The sequence below is a fragment of the Lagopus muta genome, chromosome 10 (assembly GCF_023343835.1).
Source record: "Lagopus muta isolate bLagMut1 chromosome 10, bLagMut1 primary, whole genome shotgun sequence".
Taxonomy (NCBI): domain Eukaryota; kingdom Metazoa; phylum Chordata; class Aves; order Galliformes; family Phasianidae; genus Lagopus; species Lagopus muta.
In genome coordinates, this window is record NC_064442.1 from 13,152,565 (window position 1) to 13,170,549 (window position 17,985).

General features: G+C 40.3%; 1 protein-coding gene across 1 annotated transcript in view; it reads left to right on the forward strand.

The window, feature by feature from the left end:
- Window positions 1-17,985, forward strand: part of LOC125698004 (myocardial zonula adherens protein) — a 156,285-nt gene that overhangs the window by 70,718 nt on the left and 67,582 nt on the right. The window contains exons 17-20 of the mRNA XM_048955788.1: window positions 55-277; window positions 1,261-3,651; window positions 16,329-16,427; window positions 16,723-16,779. Of these exons, the coding sequence (XP_048811745.1) occupies window positions 55-277; window positions 1,261-1,398 (361 nt within the window). The 3' untranslated portion in view covers window positions 1,399-3,651; window positions 16,329-16,427; window positions 16,723-16,779. The remainder of the gene's footprint in view (window positions 1-54; window positions 278-1,260; window positions 3,652-16,328; window positions 16,428-16,722; window positions 16,780-17,985) is intronic.

Below are 17,985 nucleotides of genomic sequence, written 5' to 3' on the forward strand. Positions count from 1 at the left end.
CTGAGCTGTGTGTTTCAAATGTTGGTTACAACCTCTGTGTTTGATCACTTGCAGGTTATCAGGAGAGCAGAGCGGATCATCGCGTGGTTCCTCACCCAGTCAGTCACCTGGGGGATCTGGCTCTCCAATTACTGCTGAAGAAAGAAGACTTAGAGATAAGAAACATTTGAATGACATCACAGCAGCTCGGCTACCACCGCTTCACCACTCCCCTGCTAAGCTGTTGTCTATTGAGGAGTCCATAGCAATTCAGATACAGCAAAAAGAAGCTTATGAGGTAAGAATTTCTGATTTATCTGGAAAAATGATTATTTAATTACTACAACCCTTACCAAAAAACTCACCAAAACAAGAAGAAAGCATAAAGACATCCTTTGATACTTTTGAATTTGATAATAAAATTGAGATTGCCAGACTTTGAGAAGACTGTATTTGAGTCTCTTAATGATGTGATTCAACAATGTGTGAAACTCTTCTGAAATGGCTATTCCTGCACTAAACAACATCTAGTGTTGTTCTTCTGTGCAGTTATGCTAACTTCATTACGATCTTTTCATCTCTGACTAGAAATAAAAGTATGGATCTTGTCTATTAGCTTTTAATTCATTTTTTGGCCCTTCCATAAATGAAGGCCCAGTGGTAACCAGTGATCTTAAGACACACAAGTAACTGCCGTTGGCTTAGTTTATTCTGTGCCAAGTTGTGAAGTTCTTTAAGGAAATTGCTTGCTAAATTCTTTTGTAATGGATTTCCATTTTGACTTCCCAAATGATGCAGAGCTAATGTTTTAAACTAGGTGCTACTGTAAAAGTGTTTGTTGCTAATTACTATTTTACAAGCACTTTGCTAATTTTGTCTTTGACACTTGAAGGAAGCTAATTTATTTGTAAAATGAAGGACTTTTTTGCTGAATTACTGAGTTGCTGAATGAATAGCATTGCTATTGGTATTGGTTACGTAGAAGGCTGATATGTAGACTGATTTTGTTCTGGCAGAAGTGAGATGGGAACTGTCAGAGGGGGAATTTCAGGTCTTCAACTCAAAAAACGAAGCTGTCTTCAAATACTAACAGAGCAGTTAGGTATTAAATGTAAATAAATTTATCTTTTTTTTGTTAGTTACTAGATATTTTAATTAAATCCAGTCTGGAGTTACCAATATTTTATTGTGTCAAGTTTCTTCTTTGGTTGGTTGGGTCTTTTGCAACCTGGATAAAAATGACGAAAACAATTTTTCTAACTTGTGTCTTTTTTTTAATAGGAAATGCAAGCCAAACTTGCAGCACAGAAGCTTGCAGAGAGGTTGAATATAAAAATGACCAGCTTTGAACCAGAGGGGGAGGCTGCAATGCAATACAGAGAAGTGAGAGATGAAGATGATTTTTCAGCAGATGACTGAATTCAGGAAGGGGTGTCAGAGAATGAGCCACGTAACTGATCCTTATGCAGTACTTCTTAAAACCCAAACGTGAACATTGATCTAATTAGTTGTTTCTGAACATTTTAACATTACAGCTATGGGAAGGGTTCATAATAATGCTTGTACTTGTGAGGTTTATTAAGTGATAAGCCCAGTATTATTTGGAGACTGGTTTTGGAACACTTGTGGCATTTAATCCTTGCGGAAAGCCCAACAGTTTTCAACTACAGTGAAGTGAGCTCCTTTTCCAAGCTATAATGAATCATCTACAAGAGAAGATTTCTTTTGCTGGGAAATGTAAGTGTAAAGAGCCTCATAATCCAAGTCTGTAAAGTTAGCTAAGGTGCCTATGAACTGCTGGGTGGAAACGATATTTATGAAATCTCTTCTTTGTATAAATGTGAGGTACCTCTATTGAGGCATAGTCTATGAAGGTCATCCGTGTTTTACCATATGGTGACAGTACACATCCAAATGACTACAATAAATTTGTGATCATTTTCTTCCTATCATGAGAACTTGTTTCTATGCCCGTAGCTTCCAGTAACGCTTTCTGCCACTGTGCTGTAAATAGAAAAGAACATGAAGTTTTTACCTAACTTAATTCTGTTTGTGCTTTAAGGGATTCTGCTGTTTCATATTTGGAGACTACTGCAAAGCACTTCAAGAGATTAAATTAATCTGAACACTTCAGTATTTTTATTAAAGGTTTTGGTGTTTTTCATTATTTTTGTACAGTGCTTTCGAACTTTGGAATGCTATTTTTTCATAGTCTGGTACTGTAAATTAAAAGATTGCCTCTGGTTTTCTTGGAGAAAATAAGTCCTATGTATTTTACAGACTTAGCTGTTCTTTGAAGATAAAAAACAAATCTTCCTTACAGTAACATTTTCTGCCTATTATTATGAATTTTGAAATATACAGAACACAAATGAGAAGTGTTTCTCAGTGATATTCCACTACTGACTAGCGTATTCAAATCCTGCTGTGAGTGTATTTTAGCTTTAAGAAACAAACCTCAGATCCCTTGTGTAGCCTGGCATAACCTACCTTCTGAGATGCTCCAGCAGCAGTGCATACAGGACAGCTGTGTGTGCAAGGCTTTCCCTGGGTGTGTACATACTGCACATGTCGCCAGAAACCAAGATGTGAGTCATTCAAAAAGCTCACCTTGAGAAAGAGGGCTGAAAGTCTCTGCCACTTACTGAGCGCATAAAGCAGCTAATGCCACCAATAGCACTTTTCTAGCAGGCAGATACTCTTTCCCTAATGCTCTGTGAGCTCTCAGATAATCCGCATGGCACAGTCCTTTCCCTGGGAATGTGGTTTGGCAGGCAGAACTGCTGCTAAGTTTGTATGTGGCATTTTTTTAAATTGTGTAATCTGTTCCTCATCTGTGATACCTCTTCCCCATATCCTTTCCTCTCTCTGGTTTCTTGTTTCAATTATTTATTGGCTTCTCACCAGCTGTGTGTTTTTTCCTTCTCTGAGACTCCACTCTCATAAGAACATCTCTATGCAACCCATTCCCTTTCATATGTATTCCAGTGTTCATATCAGATACTCCAGTGCCTGCAATTAACTTTGCCACATGCCTTGCAGCCTGCTGCCATTGCAGCCTCCTCTTGCTTTCTGCAACTTGAGTTCAAGACCAGCCGTGCACCTGAACACCTGCATACCTCACTCTAATGTCTGCAGGGACATGAATGTGTTTTTTTGCTGTAGCTACCCTTGTAGCAAAGCTCAGACTGCATGCTGTACAGGTGTATGACACTTTCAGGCCTTGTATGTCTTTCTCCTTACCACTCCTATATCCTTACCTCTCTGTTGTGTGGTTTGTTTTGTTTTCTTTTTCTGTGCTTCTATACACAGCATCTCACCAGCATAGGTGAACCTTGAAGCATAGTTTGTTACCTTTCCAGGCCTGTTTGTGTCCCTCTTGTTCCTGACTGCATTATTCCACCCTGTTATGCTACCATGTGTGGCTATTCCAGTGTCTATGGTAACTGTTGAGTCACGGCCTGACCCACTGATTGAGCACCTGGGAAAGGACCCGGTCAGTGCTGGGAGCACAGGTGAAGGCAATTCAGCTGTGTGACTGGGAGGGGTGGAGCCTGGCTGCACCTCTCTTAGGTCTCACTGAAGGGCTGGTGCCCAGTAGGGAAGGGTGTCTTTCTGGAGATTTCTTCTTGGTGAAGCTTTCCCCTGTGAACTTAGAATCTTCTGACATGGGTAAGCAATCTTCTTCCTTCCTTAGTAGCATCCTTCTGTCATGCTGAACCTTCCGTCGTCACATTTTTGTTGTAATGCCTTTCCCATTGTACTGATCTGTCCAATTTCTACACAGTGCTAAAGGGATTAAAGCTACACAGTGAAGAACTTGGTTTAGGTTCAATGTAGGCTTCTGCTGACTGCTTTTTGATTATAACAAAAGCTACATTCTCTTTCTTGGGCTCTTAAGGGTTACTTTTGCTTTCTAAACTGTGAAGCAGAAACAGCTTTTGACCTGTGTTTTGATAATGCTTAACGTGTTGGAACTTGCTGAAGTGAATCCCTCCAATGGATGAACCTTGCCTTTAAGAAAAAAAATTGCTGCTGTAACAGGTGAAATGGATTGCCCAATTAACAGCTGCTCAGCACAGTGCTGGGGAGTGTTGTGGAGGGAGAGCTGTGTGAATGCAGAACTAAATCATAAATTGCTGCCAAACGTGTATACTTTTGTGGGGGGATCATCCTGGATTCTGACTGCGGATGTATTCTCTATGCTGAGATTTCGTGGATGGTTAAAGAGTCAGGTATAAAGAGAGTCCCCTGATCAAGAGGGTGAGTGGTGGAATGATGGAGCCATATGTAAGTTTCCGGTTAGGTGTGGTATTCTGTATTTCACTGTTTTCCAGTTTGGAACAGTTCAAAACATATGCTGGGAATTGAGGAGGTTGTTCTGTTTTGTGGGAGTGAACTGTTAACCTGGCAGAAAATAAAGAATCAAAATTGTGTTTTTTGAAGCTCCTCGTGTGAATAATGTGTTGTTTTGGCCGTGTGAAGTTTGTAGGCAAAGCTGGGGGAAAATCAAGAATTTTTTTTTTTTTTTGCTGCTTAGCAAGAAAGACACTGGAGATGGAGTTAAGGAACAGGTGTTATGAATGGAAAGAAAACTAAAAGGAATTGATAAGATCTGTAAGACCTGAAGCTGGATGATCGTGTTGGTCTGGAAGGTAGCGCTGAGTGCTTAAATGGTGTGCTGCAAATCTGATAGCTGCAGCACATGAGAGGTGTCTGTGTGGCAGCACCTGCAGTCCCTTGTTTTTTGCATGGCCTGGGACGTGGTAGGAGTCCCTGATTGCCAGCTGCCTGCAGAAGTACCTCTTGGCCAATTTCTGCTCACGGGTGGAAGCTTTCCTGAGGGAGAGAAGGTGGAGTCTGGTTTGCCAGCTGTGTGGATAGTGTGATCTAGGGGATTTAGCAGCCTGAAAGATAACGCTAAATACTTGAAAAATAGTTTTTGGGAGAACTGAAGATCTAAATGCTGCTGTGTGTTAACTTTTTTTGAGTGTAAGAATAGTTAAAGGCTAGAAAGGGTCTAGAGGCTTACCCAGTTTTTTATAATTAGACTCAATTCAGCAGTTTTTAGTCTGATGGCTTGTGGGCTGCTTCTGTGGACTTTGAGATAGGTACAAGTGTCTGTTTGGGTTCCTGTATGGAGGGAATAAGGCCTGCAAACGCAGGACGTGACAAGCACAGCTCTGCGCTTTGGTTCCTGAATGTGCCACAGGGACACTGCATCAGCAGCTAGGAGAACACCCAGACCCTACAGACTGATTGATTGAAGCCTGTGTGGGAGCCACGGGAAAAGCTGTCATGTTCCATGTGCAGCTTCTGGGCAGTAGTCTGGGGGTTTCTGTGTGGAACTCACAGGCAGTTCCTGTGCTGGACACACCACCAGCTGGCAGCCTTTAGCAGCCTTGCAGAGGGCACCCTGTCAAGACTGAGCTGTAGGTAGAGTATCCCTGGGCCAGGTGAATTGCAACGAATTCTTGACTTTTCTGTTCTTTTTTTGGGTGGGTTTTCTGTGTGTGTGGAGTGGGGGTAGGGGGAGATCAGATCACCTCTGAGAATTCCTGGTTTCGTACTGTTTGATTTTATTTTTTTATTTTTGGGGGGGGGGATGGTTGTGAACTCCCAGATTCTCGGAGGGAAAGTGGAAAGGACAGCTGTGTGAAAACAACATTTATTTTGCCCTGTGTGGTTGTTTCTTTTTTTTCCCCTCTCAAGGTGATAATTGTGTTTTATTCTCACATTTCTGCAGTGCTTTGTCACTGGTGACATTGTGGCCAGCAAATGTTGGCTGACCGTAGTCCAAATATCTTTTATTCACATTGGCTTTCCATGGGATGCACGCTGACTCCTTTGTAAATACTGTAATTGCTATTGCATATGTATGTATGCAAAGTTTTGGAGATGTTATCTTTTATTTAAAGCAACTGTTTGATCATTTTGTTAATAAGGTTTTACTAAGTGGGCCTTTGGTTTGTTGAAGTGTGAAAGCGTATACTGAAGAGAAGGCGTCATTCCTCTAGGAACATTTATATGCAAGTGCTCTGTTGAGCTGGGATATTGCCTCTGTGTTTTGTTTAATCTCTCTGTTCATGGGAAATGTGGATAACAGTTGTTAAGCAATTACTGACTGTGAGGCAATGACACAAACAAGCACAATGAAATGTGTATGGGAAGCAAATTGATTTGTAACTTGCCAGAAATGCTGAACTAAGGATTTTACTTTTCATCATTCAGGTATGAGCAAATGTGTCTTCCAGCATTATGCATAAGGATGATTTTCTGACAGGGAAATTTAGAAGAACTTGTACTGTGACAGCCTCACTGCTTTTCTTTTGACTGTGATGCTGGAGAGCATAGCTGCATCATGCACCAATGGGCACATCCTCACTGAAGTTGTGAGGGAAATGAGTGGAGCTGTGGTGCTTAATGAACATATTCATATTACTTCCACACAGCTGATATTGATGTTGATACTTATCAGACTGAGGCAGTGATATAGCATGGCAAGTAGTGGCAGTCTGAGCTTTTACTGAGTCTCTGAAGGTGAGCACTTTGTAGGAGGTATTTTTTAATATGCTTCTGCTGAATAGGAACTTCATGTGCAGAGTTTTGTCGGTGTCTTTCTTCACTTTTTTTCAAAATGTTTTCCCTATTGTTATTTGTTGCCCATAGTGTACATTTAATTTACGCTGAGTTAGATGGCAGTGGAAGTGGCCTGCTCTGGTTGTAACATGGTCCCCTTCATCCACCTCTATCATAGAATCATTACAGAGTGTCTTGGGTTGGAAGTGATCTCAAAGATTATTTAGTTCCAGCCCGTCTGCAGCAAGCAAGGTTTCCAGCCACTAAATCAGGCACTCAATCAGGCTGCCCAGGGCCTTACCCAACCTGGCTGTGACCTGCAGGCTGTGTGCAGTGCCAGCTGTGTGTAGTTGTGTGAGGAAACTTGCTTTCGGCAGAAGCCATGGGATTTTCTTATTATGCACGTGGAATTGCAACTGAAACTGGAGGTGTGATGACAATATTTGTTGGGGGTCTCAGTTGAACAGTCTGACTCAACCATGTTGGAGACTTAGCTGCCAGGACGTTACGTGATAGGTGGAAACATTTCTTCCAAACCAACTCTGGAAGGTGTGATATGAATTACAAGATCAATGAGATTTTTGGTTGGAAGTCATTTAGACCATTATCCTTTAATGCTGTGAGGTGTCCACTTGTACTGAATCTGGGAGAATTAAAATAGTACCACTCTTCCCCAAGGGAGGAACCTGGTTTATTTGGCTTCTGGCATGAAAACATGAGGTGGTGTTTTTTTTTTTTCCCCAGGCATCTTGTGTCTCTATTTCCAATTATTGAATTGGCATTGATTTTTTTTTTTTTTTTTTTTCTTCTGTTTTCTTACAAATAGGAACAATAACTCTTTGATAACTCGCCTACAAATCAAGATGAACCAACAGGGTTTGGGCAACAGATATATATATAAATGAGCTGTTAACCAAGAGTTTATATTTGAATGTAGGAAATCTTCATAAGCTGTGTGATAAACTCATTCTGTTTGCGTCAGCTAGGAGTGTCCTGCATTGTCTCCTGGTTACTATAAAAGTCTCAGTGTAATTGTGGTTTCCAGAGCTACAGATCCATCAATTCCAGTTGTAATTATGTGTGAAATTACTTTATCATTGGCCTTCTCCCTGCTTTTTCCTGAAAGGGGCTGGGGAGAAGGTAACACAGATTCATAAAGTCTTCATTTCAAGTAATAATCTTTTATTTACTGACACAATTGATTTGTATCAGTTAAAAGTGTTCCTTCATTGATTTCACATCTATTGGTTTGAGCTGCTTTAAATTGGCACTGTACTGATTATAGCACTGCTTGAATGATAGCTGATGATAAATATTATCCTTGCACAGACATAGGGCATCATCATATGTCATGTCTGCAGACTAAGTTTTTTTTGCCTGCACAGCAGATTTTTGTGGCTGTGAGCCAGGAATTTTAATGAAAGAAAACATCAAAGATGCAGAAGAAATGAGAATATTAGTCAAGGAAGATACACAGTGATGCTCTCTGATAACCCCTGGTAATTGACATTAGAACTATGTGGGAGCAACTTAAATAAACATCTGGACACTGAGTTTAGACATTTCCAGTGACAAAACCCAGACAGATCTTCTGGACTTGCAATAATAAATATTTCAGCGCAGTCTACATGAATCAACTTAGAATCCTGTTTTCAATTATTCTAGTTTTATAAATATATCATAGTTAATTATTCAGGGATAGAATTTCTTTTGAAGATTAGGGAATTTGATGTTTTCTTCATTCATGTAAAGTTCCATTTTTTTATTTATAGCAAATTTACTTCTGTTTGTACAAAAACAATAGTGCAAGCTTGCCAAGAGCAATTAAACAGAATGCAACTGAACTTTCCTGGAGTGGAAGGACCTTTTCTGGAAATCCTGACAGCGTGCTGTAATTCATTCCATCTATAGAGACCACTTAAATTGCGCTGAAGAGAAATGCTACATGTTTTTTAGAAGCTAAGTATTTCTAAAGATTCTTTCCCTATATATGGTAGTGCTATGAATATGGTATCCTTGCAGACATTGAAGAGATGGGTATATGTACTAAAACATCTAAAAGAGATAGTAATAAAGCTATAGGACCAAGTGGAACAGTGTTTGCAACTCCAGATCTGATCCTGATATTAAAGCAGTGATGAGGGAGCTGCTGGGAAGTGCATGCTCATTCAGTTTTTGTGCAAGTGCTGTATTCCTTATCAAAGCTTCTAATGCAGGCTATAATTGCAAAATCACATTTTTTGGTGGGCGTTCTTTACTCATTATGTTAAAGTGACCATGTTCATGCATTTTTTTTTCCTCTTTTTATTTTGAGATGTGGAGATATTGAGGTATCTTTGTTGCCAGTGACCCTGGGCAAGTTGAGGGGTTCCTCAGAAAATGATTTTGGAATAATCTTCATTTCTTCAGTTTCAGCTTAATTTATGCTTCTGCACAGCCCAAGCTGTCAACATCAACACCTTCCCACTCTTTCCTACTCTAGATGTTATTAGAAGGAGCCTTAGTGTAACGTGGCTGCTGGTTGGGTTATGCTGTCCCAACAGGTTGAGATTGTCGGGACTGGTGATGTTGGCCTTACGCAGCACCAACCTTTCCAGAGCTGGGAGAGGCAGAGTTGTTTGAGTGCAATTTAAAAAGTCCCTTCCATGCTAACTGTTAAAATCATTAAGTCCTGATTGCAGCCTGGGTTCCTAGGGTAGTTCTAGTTAGAGCCTCTGAGTACTCATACCCAACATCCTGTGCAAAGCAGGCTCAGTTGTGAGGCCGGATGAAGGTGCTCAACCAAATGTGACTGTCCTTTGGGGAAAAAGTTTTCCCTGAAGACCGCTCTTATTTCAGCTCATGCCTTTTTTAATTTTTATTTTTATCCTCTTTTTGAGGCTCTCTGTGTAGGTACTTGAGGGCTGTTCTTTGATCCCTTCTAAGTTGTCTTTGCTCCAGGTAGACCAGGCTTGGTGCTGGCTCCTGCAGCTCACTCTCTGCCAAAACCCTTGGGGCATTTTCAGTGGAGCTACTCCCCAGCCTGTTGGTATTTCTTGGCAAATCATAGGCAAGCATATTGAGAAGTGGCAAGCTGACAAGTGTGCTGAATAGACTGATAGGGAATTTATTCAATGCTTTTAACAGCTCTACCAGATCAATAAGATACGTTTTCTGCTTTCATGTTTTGGAAGAAAAAAAGTAACCTAGCCTGGTTATGCTGCTCTGAGCCTATCTAAAATGTCCATGTTAATTAAAAAAAGGCAATTTGTGCTTTGTACCTCTTTCTACATACCATAAAAATGATGAATAGGGAAGCACAGTGAAGGCTATAAATAAGCCTTGAGGTGGATAATCTAATAAGAGCATCTCTTCAGCAGTTTCACCTTTTGCTCGCTGATCTATAACTTGGTAATTCATTTCCTCTAGTTATAACCTTGTATTTATTAGAATACCTAATACCTTATTGTTGAAAGTGTGCACTGGAAATTTGTGGTGTTATAGTTCTGACAATGTAATCTATTCATTGTTGCAAGAGTGTAGAGACAGAAGACAAATTGTTTAATGGCTTATTACTCAAAGATGCATTTCAGGAAGACTTGGAATAAAGATGAATGAATGTAGCTAGGAGGAAAATGTGGATTGTGACTATAAAGCTAAGGATCTTGTAAAAGAGCAATTATCTGTTTAATGATCTCCTGTGGGATGTGATAGGCTCTCATCTGCAGGTCTGTAAAACTGCACTGGACTAAGAACTGATGGCAGAGAACAGCTCTGCATGGTCTGAGTAAAGGAACAATCAGGTTGGGCTGTTATTTTCTGTGCTGCTCAATCCCATGATTGGAGCATATTCCTCTCTTACGAAGGCAGCCACTGCTTTCAGTTCTGTTGACGATTAAAACCTGACAGCATGGCTTGGCTGCCTTAACTGCTATGGAATTTAATGGAAATTAACTCTGTTAATCAGATCTTGAATCTGAAGTACATCAACCAGTCTGATTACCTCCTCCAGTTGTGGTTTCTGATCTTACTGTAGGGATGGGGTGGTCTGAGTAATTTCTGTAGTCATGATCTGTGCTGTTCAAACATTAATTACTTCTTCCCAAGATTGAAAAATGCAGATAGAAAACAGTAATAAAATTTACTTCAAATTATTTGTAGCAGATGTAAATTCTGTTTATGCATTCTTTTTGTGCTTTGTTTGTGTAGAGGCAAAAGTGCTCAGACTTCATCTTGACCCCTCCTTTGACTGAAACTGACACACAATAGAGAGGAAGTGGATTTTATGGGTTTACTCTTAGTGGCTGTTGACACTTGACTTAAATACATATGGAATGTTATTTCATTGCTCTGTTTGGGTATTTTTGTTGCAGAGAACCAAAGATAACACAACTTTAAGTATATACATTAGAAGCTGACTTTTGTACTGTTGTGCTGTGTATCTACATTACAGGCTGAGAAAGTTTAAAGATAATTCAATCAATGCATGGTGAAGCTACAGTTTGCCACTTTGTAGGCAGCACTTTATAAAATAAAAAATGCACCTAGAGCATGAACAGCATATATTGCTACTAGGATGTCAGAATCCTCCTGCAAAACAGAACACAGGTCAGATATATTAGCCAGATGTTCAGAGGAGCTCTGTTCTCTATCTTAGCAGTAGCTGCTCAGGGTTATCAATTTCGTTTGGCTTTTGGCATAAAGGGAATTGGCAAAACATTTCAGATTTCAGCCGTCATGACTGTCTTATGAAGTATCACACTCATCTTCCACAGAGAAGGAGCTCTGCCTTCTATTTTGACCTAGAGAGAGAGATCAGACTGTGCTTTTAGTAGTATCCTGAGATCTATAGGAGACTGTCACCCAAACTGTGCATCTCTTACCTTTTACAAATGGAGATGAGAATTAAAGTTTCGTAGGTCTGGAGGGAGCAGCAGTTTGTGTTTCAGTCTGTTGCAACCTGTCTGTGTGATCTCTAATTCTCTGGCGTATCTGAGCAGGGCAGGAGGTGCCGTGTGCTTTCTCTTTTGAGTGTCGGTGTATAAAAAAGGATAACCCCAAAAGTATTTGGGAGCTTTATGATACAGCAATGCAGGCATCAGGATGAAATCCTAGAATGCCTTTTCTAGCCATGGCAGGAAGGGGAGCGTGCCATTCATCCTTAAGCATAGGTTACACTTAATCCTATGTTCACTGCTAAATTGATGTCTAAGTAAATAGTTTTACTATTGGGACTAGAGGAGACATGAGAGTCAGATTACACTTTATCATGGAATTTGATATGAAATCCATACTTTGTTGCTTGGACAGTGAGATGGATGTTTGTGGTAGTAATATAAGATGTTTGTAGGAGTGGTATATGTCACAGGGCTGCCCTGGGTCAGATGGCATTTTAAATATGTTACACGTGGGCTTTGATCAAGGACCACCTGGCCATGTGAGGCCAGTAGAGAATCAGGATACTTTCTGAAGGCCAAACTTTCCGTTTTACAGCCTGTCGTTGCAGCAAGAAATGTTTTCCCAGGCTATGGTTTCACTATTAGTAATACTGGATCAGCCAGCATTATTAATTCCAGTAGGGTATCACATGGATTCACATTTTACTCCTGTCTGTTTAGCCAGAGCAGACAGTATGTTGGTGGAGCTGCCTCTGAGTCTTTGTACCAACTGTGTAAGGACCAGAAATAACTCAATGTGGCATACAGCCTACCAGGACAGAGGTAGTTTTCCATAGCAGTTAGAACAAACCTGAGCTCCCTGGGGTCAGTCTGAACTACTGCAGCCATTTGCCTATCAGTGTGTGTTCATGGTGCAGAGTAGATGTTTAAAACCAGGCTTGCTGTCTAATTTGGCCATGACTTCAGTAGCATCCCAGTTTGTGCTTCTGACTGGAGTTCTTATCCCAATGGGAATGTCCCAGTGGAATTTCCCATTGCACAGCTGTGCCATGCAAGGCATTTTGTATGTTTTTTGTTTCTGTTATAGTGCCGTTGATTCAAGGCTGTCATAATAATTCTAAACCCTAAGGTAAAGAGAAAACTATTTGTTTATCCCTTTACCCCTTTCCCCCATATGGCCTTGTTTAGAACTTGATTTAGGCTTTGAAAAATTGCATGTATACATAATTAGCTGGTGTATTCCTGGTATAATGCTGTTAGAGGCAGCAACGTGGCACCAGGCAGGACCCAGCAGGCTGGCTTGTCAAGGCTCTGGAGGCAAGATGGTCTCATTAGCACCAAGCTCTGTCTGGTTAGCCATTTAATGAACCACACTGTTCTAGGTAGACATACCCTTATGTCAGTAGGATAAGCAACTAAGCTTAATTTTGAGTAGTTTTTTTTAAGGTTTGATATTTTTACTGGAAAAATACAAGTGTATGCATCCTTGTCTGATGCTGCTTCTGTTTGCACTGCTTAAAGAATGCAACTGGCCTGTTTGCAATTTCTGCTTCAGCTTAAAGCCAACATGAACACATTTTTGAGGATTTATGATGCTGTGTTAAGCTAAGCTTTCTGACATAATCACGTAATTAAATATCTAGTTCTTTCATGGAGCTGTAATTAAATATTGGGCCTCCCTGAGGAGCCAGAAGAGAAGGAAAACACGGAAGGGGAGTAATTGCCAGTGAGTCACCCCTGAGGGGGGAAATCCAGGCCCCCAGTCTCAGTGCAGGGATTTCTCACAGGGCTGGTGAGGGGGTGGGAAGACTTGGGGTGACGAGGTTAGCTCGGTGACTGCGGGGTGATGTGAGCCTTGGGGAGCCCATGCAGGCGATGGCCGGCTCACAGCCACACAGTGCCAGGTGGGTGACAGCACAGCCTCCCCTGAGCTGACGGAAATGCTGGGGAGAGCCGAGGAGAAACCTGAAATGGGCCGTAGCCTGAGGACGTTGCACTCTCCCTGGCTGACAGCCTGAGTCTGGAGATCGGCCAGGGAGGACGAGAATGGGGCCCTTGGGGTCCAAAGATATTAACAAAATAAATAACCCTGGCCGCGGCCCCCCTTCCTCTCCCCTCAACGCATTCCGTGCAGGAGCCAGGAGCACCCTTCCTCTCCCACCGCCTCCTGAGGAAAATCAGGCACACCGCGTCTGCTTTGTATTATTAGAAAAGGGAAATGAAAAAAAACAATGTAAACACTCTTAGAATTGCTGCGGAAACTGGATATAACCAGGTTATTCCAAGGGGAAAAAAAAAAGTCAGCCATCCATATATGCCAACTTTGCTTTCACATCTGTTAATTGTAAGGGGATGATTGTAAAATGGGTGGTTGTGGTTGCGGACCTGGTTGGGCACAGAGGCAGCTGCTGTTGCAGCAGGACTGGTGCTGGGCAGCCGTGCCCTGCAGAGCTGTGAGGCTTTAAACCATGAGATGAAACGAGCAGGGTTTTGAAATCTTTGAAGAACAGACAATGCTACTGGCACTCCTGCTAGGACGTTGCATCAGGAGGTGTTAGCTGACATGCTGAGCACGAGCCAGCAGTGTGCCTGGCTGGCACTGGAGGTCGTGGTTGGAGTGGTCGCAGGCATGGCTTGCTGGTTGGATGAGGTGATCTTGGTGATCTTTCCAACCTTAATGATTCTGTGATTGTATTGCGTTATAGTGCTTTTATGTTACTATTGTGTCATCCTTCATCCTTTTAATGTCAAACAGCTGGTCTTTGCCTCTGAAAACCTTTGTTATTTTAGTGTGCATTCAACCTTTAGCTTAAAATCAAGACAAGTCTTGTTTTCACTTGTCTTCCTCAAGTGAATGTCAGATGATTAATTTTATAGAGCTGTCACCCCCTTCTTACGGAAGTGGTGATTTTGGTAGGAAATCAAAACTTCAGTCATTAATTCAAAATACTTTGTTCAAGTTTCTTGATTGTGGGCTTCCAATAATATCATCTCATAGGAAATACAGTATTGTCATTGCCTGTTATTATGTAAGGAGTTTTACAATAGTTGAAACTTGTATTTTTGTAGGTTTTTAAATTTTATTGTATTTAATTTTCAATATTCTGCCCCCTGAATCTGATATGTGGCACTTTTGGTTATTTGTAAGGTGATTTTTCTGTGCCTGAAATCTCTAACATCTCTTCTAGAAGTAAAATCTTTTCTTTTTCTGCCAATTAAAAAGAACCCAAGGCTTCTTAAGGAGGGGAAAAAAAAAATCTGCCGCTCCTCATGATTTTCTGTTTGGAAGCTGTTTCATTTTTACTGCTTTGAGTTGTCAATATTGAAAGTAACTAGAGCAGAAGATGAAAGCATGTTCTGTGCCTGCTCAAATAAATTCTTAAGACATTTAGGTTTTCTGAGTGTTTTTTTTTATTTTAGACAATAAGCTCTTTTTATGTGATGAGTACTTTCAGTGAGTTGTGTAGACGTTTTTCTAGTAGGAGCTTTTTCTGTGAACTTTGTCAGTAGAATAATAATTAAAATGTAAATAAATACTCAATAATGTGAAGACCTTGCATGCTTTCTCTGTAACAGAATATGAACAGAATTTGACAGTTTAAATAAGAAATGGTAAAAAGTAGCCTTTAACTTTTTCTTGAACTGCTGTGCCCCAAACTTTAATGTACAAGGCCATTATCAAATTATGACTCAATCCTCCTTAACATCTTTCAGTATGCATATCTTAAGCAAGTTTACATACATGTAAGGCATTTGGCAGCATTTGAATGAAATGCATTAATTTCATGAGTTTTCTTTCATGAGTTTCTGTACTTCTTGCCTTGCGGAGTACTTGGGGAGCATGAGTATTTTCATAGATATCTGACATCTGTTTTTAATATTCTAACATCTTTCTTCCGTGTACATTTGATAGACAACGTACTTTTGGCAGTCTCTGTTATTAGAATTGCCAAAATGTTGATATTAATCTGAGTGACTTGGTTTTTAATGAGTGCAAGCTAGAATGAGCCTTTTCAGAGATTCATCTTTGGAACCAAGTTATTTCTAGGAAGCCAAATGTTTCAACATTCTTTTTAGGCAATCAGAAATAGATTTATATTAGAATAAGCAAGTGATTTCTGTTCATGAGCAGTCATTCAAATATATCTGTTCCTTTCTCTCTATTTCTAATCCATGTATTTTTAGATACAAGACTGTTAGAACTCTGTCCAAGTGCCAGGCCAGAGGATTTTGTTTCACTGCAAACTTAACCCTCCTAAATGCCCATTTAAAGGGGATTGTTATGAATGTATGCAGAGTATTTCATTAAAAGATTTTCAGAGGCTTACATGTTACAGTGAGGAGCACTGTACTGTTTTTAAACATCTGACTACAGAGTGAAAGGCACAGCCTTGAGTTGAGCACCAGGGCTGCTTATGTGATGGGTGAGAAGTCCCCTCTGGAGGGGCTGTGCAAATACCAAATGACCCCAGAAAACAAAAAGGGAGCCAATATAGAAGTACCTCCAGGTACTCCGCATCTGCAGTTTGGTTCTGGACAGGAGAAAAGTTAAGTGACTCATTTCTTTGAATTGTGCCATCAGATGGTGGTTAGATGACTGTAAAATTCTGCTGGAATTTAATCCCTTCATGGCAGAGGCCTTATTCCCCTCATCTGTTTCTTGTATGTCTCTGAAGAGTTCGTTAACCATAGGCAGAGGAGCTATTTTGAACAGGTGTAAACTCATCTTCACCTAGGGAAACTATTCTCGAGGTTCTCAAGCCCTGGGGACAGGGCAAATATGGCCTGGGTTTCTAGCATGTCTGAGGAGTGGAAGGGGAAGACTAGGTTTCAGTCTCTCATTGAAGGGTTATGTGGTGGACAAACAGTAAAAACTAATGTTTTCTATTCTAGAATGATGTGGATGCTTCCACTTTTTGTGAAGAGGGCGGTATGAGCAAGGAGAGTGTATACTGGATCAGGTGGAAGTGATGACTGATGGACCCAGGAAAAGTAAGTGCTGAGTTGCTTAGTCCTCACAGGACTGATATATCAGAATGCAGAGATGCCAAGCTGTGGGTACCCATGAAAGTCTAAAGAAGTACAGTTTTGTGCTACAATTTTTAATGTATGAGTAATACCCCAAACCAGAACTTCAGTGTTAGCTGGATGTGTGTCAGCTTTATCCACTGGACCTATTCACATGTAAAAGTTGGGATTTAGCTTTGTGTGATCAAGAATGACTACTGAGACTTATGTATCAGCTATGTGAGCCAAGGATCTTACTTTGTGTTTATATCTGTTGCAGAATCTGCAGGAACAAGTGAAAAATCCATGCGGATACTGAAATCCTGTCCACGTCAAGGTAAGGACATCACATAACAAATTCATCACAGATCAAAGCTTGTTATAGAGTATTTAATTTTGACTTTTGCAGTTGTTTGTATTACTGCAAAAAGCAAATTAACTAAGCTGGTTTATTGACAAGATTTTGTTACAAATATTTATTGGTCAAACTAGTTTTTATTAATAATACTGTAAATTCAGTATAACTTCAGCAGTGAGGAATTTGCCCGGAAGTGGAGAAACACAAATCCACTCAATCGTTATCAGCCCCAATTCATTCCCACACTGTTAAACTTCATAAGTTGTTTCCTTTTTTAAAATTACTTTCATAATTTAGTTTTGCTGTTACTGAAACTGAGATGTGCAGATCTTTCCTGCTAACTTTGTTGGAATGAATTCTCTATGGTAATGGTTATTGTTCTGTGGTTATAAGAATGGCAATGAAATCTTTGTTCTGCATGGTGAATGAATGTGCTTTAGAATGCATCAAATACTAGCAAAATGTTTGTCTGAACTATCTGAGAAGTGTAGCTGCTATATGTCATATGAGACCAGATACACAGATCAGAATGTCAGAATTATTTTGCTTATCATTGTCTTAATTGACACTTTTTTTCTTTATCCCTGCCATCGCCTAGCTAGATTACCCATTTCCTATAGGAAACAAGTGATATGTAAATATTCAATATTATTTGTGCAACATGGATTCTTATATCCAATATTCTGCTCCATATGGATTTGTTTTCAGCTGCCATAACTTGAGGGCAGTGAGCATGAGTTAGACTGTGCATCCTGGTGTACCTGGTGCTGTATGTCAATGCGGTCAGTCAGGTTTTTGGAACTGTATGTCTGCAGTATTTATGTAAGGGGTACATCTATCCTCTGAATGTCCCTTATGTTTCCTTTTAAAATTTCCTGTAACATCTTCGTTGAGTTGGCTTATAAGAAGCCACTGAGTATCGATAAAAGGAGAAAAATAAATCTGCAAGCATGTGTAAAATGCAGCTGAAAACTGCAAATGACAAAAGCAATTAAGGACCAAGTCTCCCTTTATCCCTTAGCTAATGTGTGTAATTTCACTTTCTCTCAGTAGATGTCAGCAACACTACAAACTTGCTCAGTTTAAGGCTTGGAGAGACCTGTTTACAATTTTAATTAGTTTTCCTTCTTCAGTTTTACAAAAGAATAGCTGATCTAAACCAGTGGAATCCATTGGCCTCTGAGA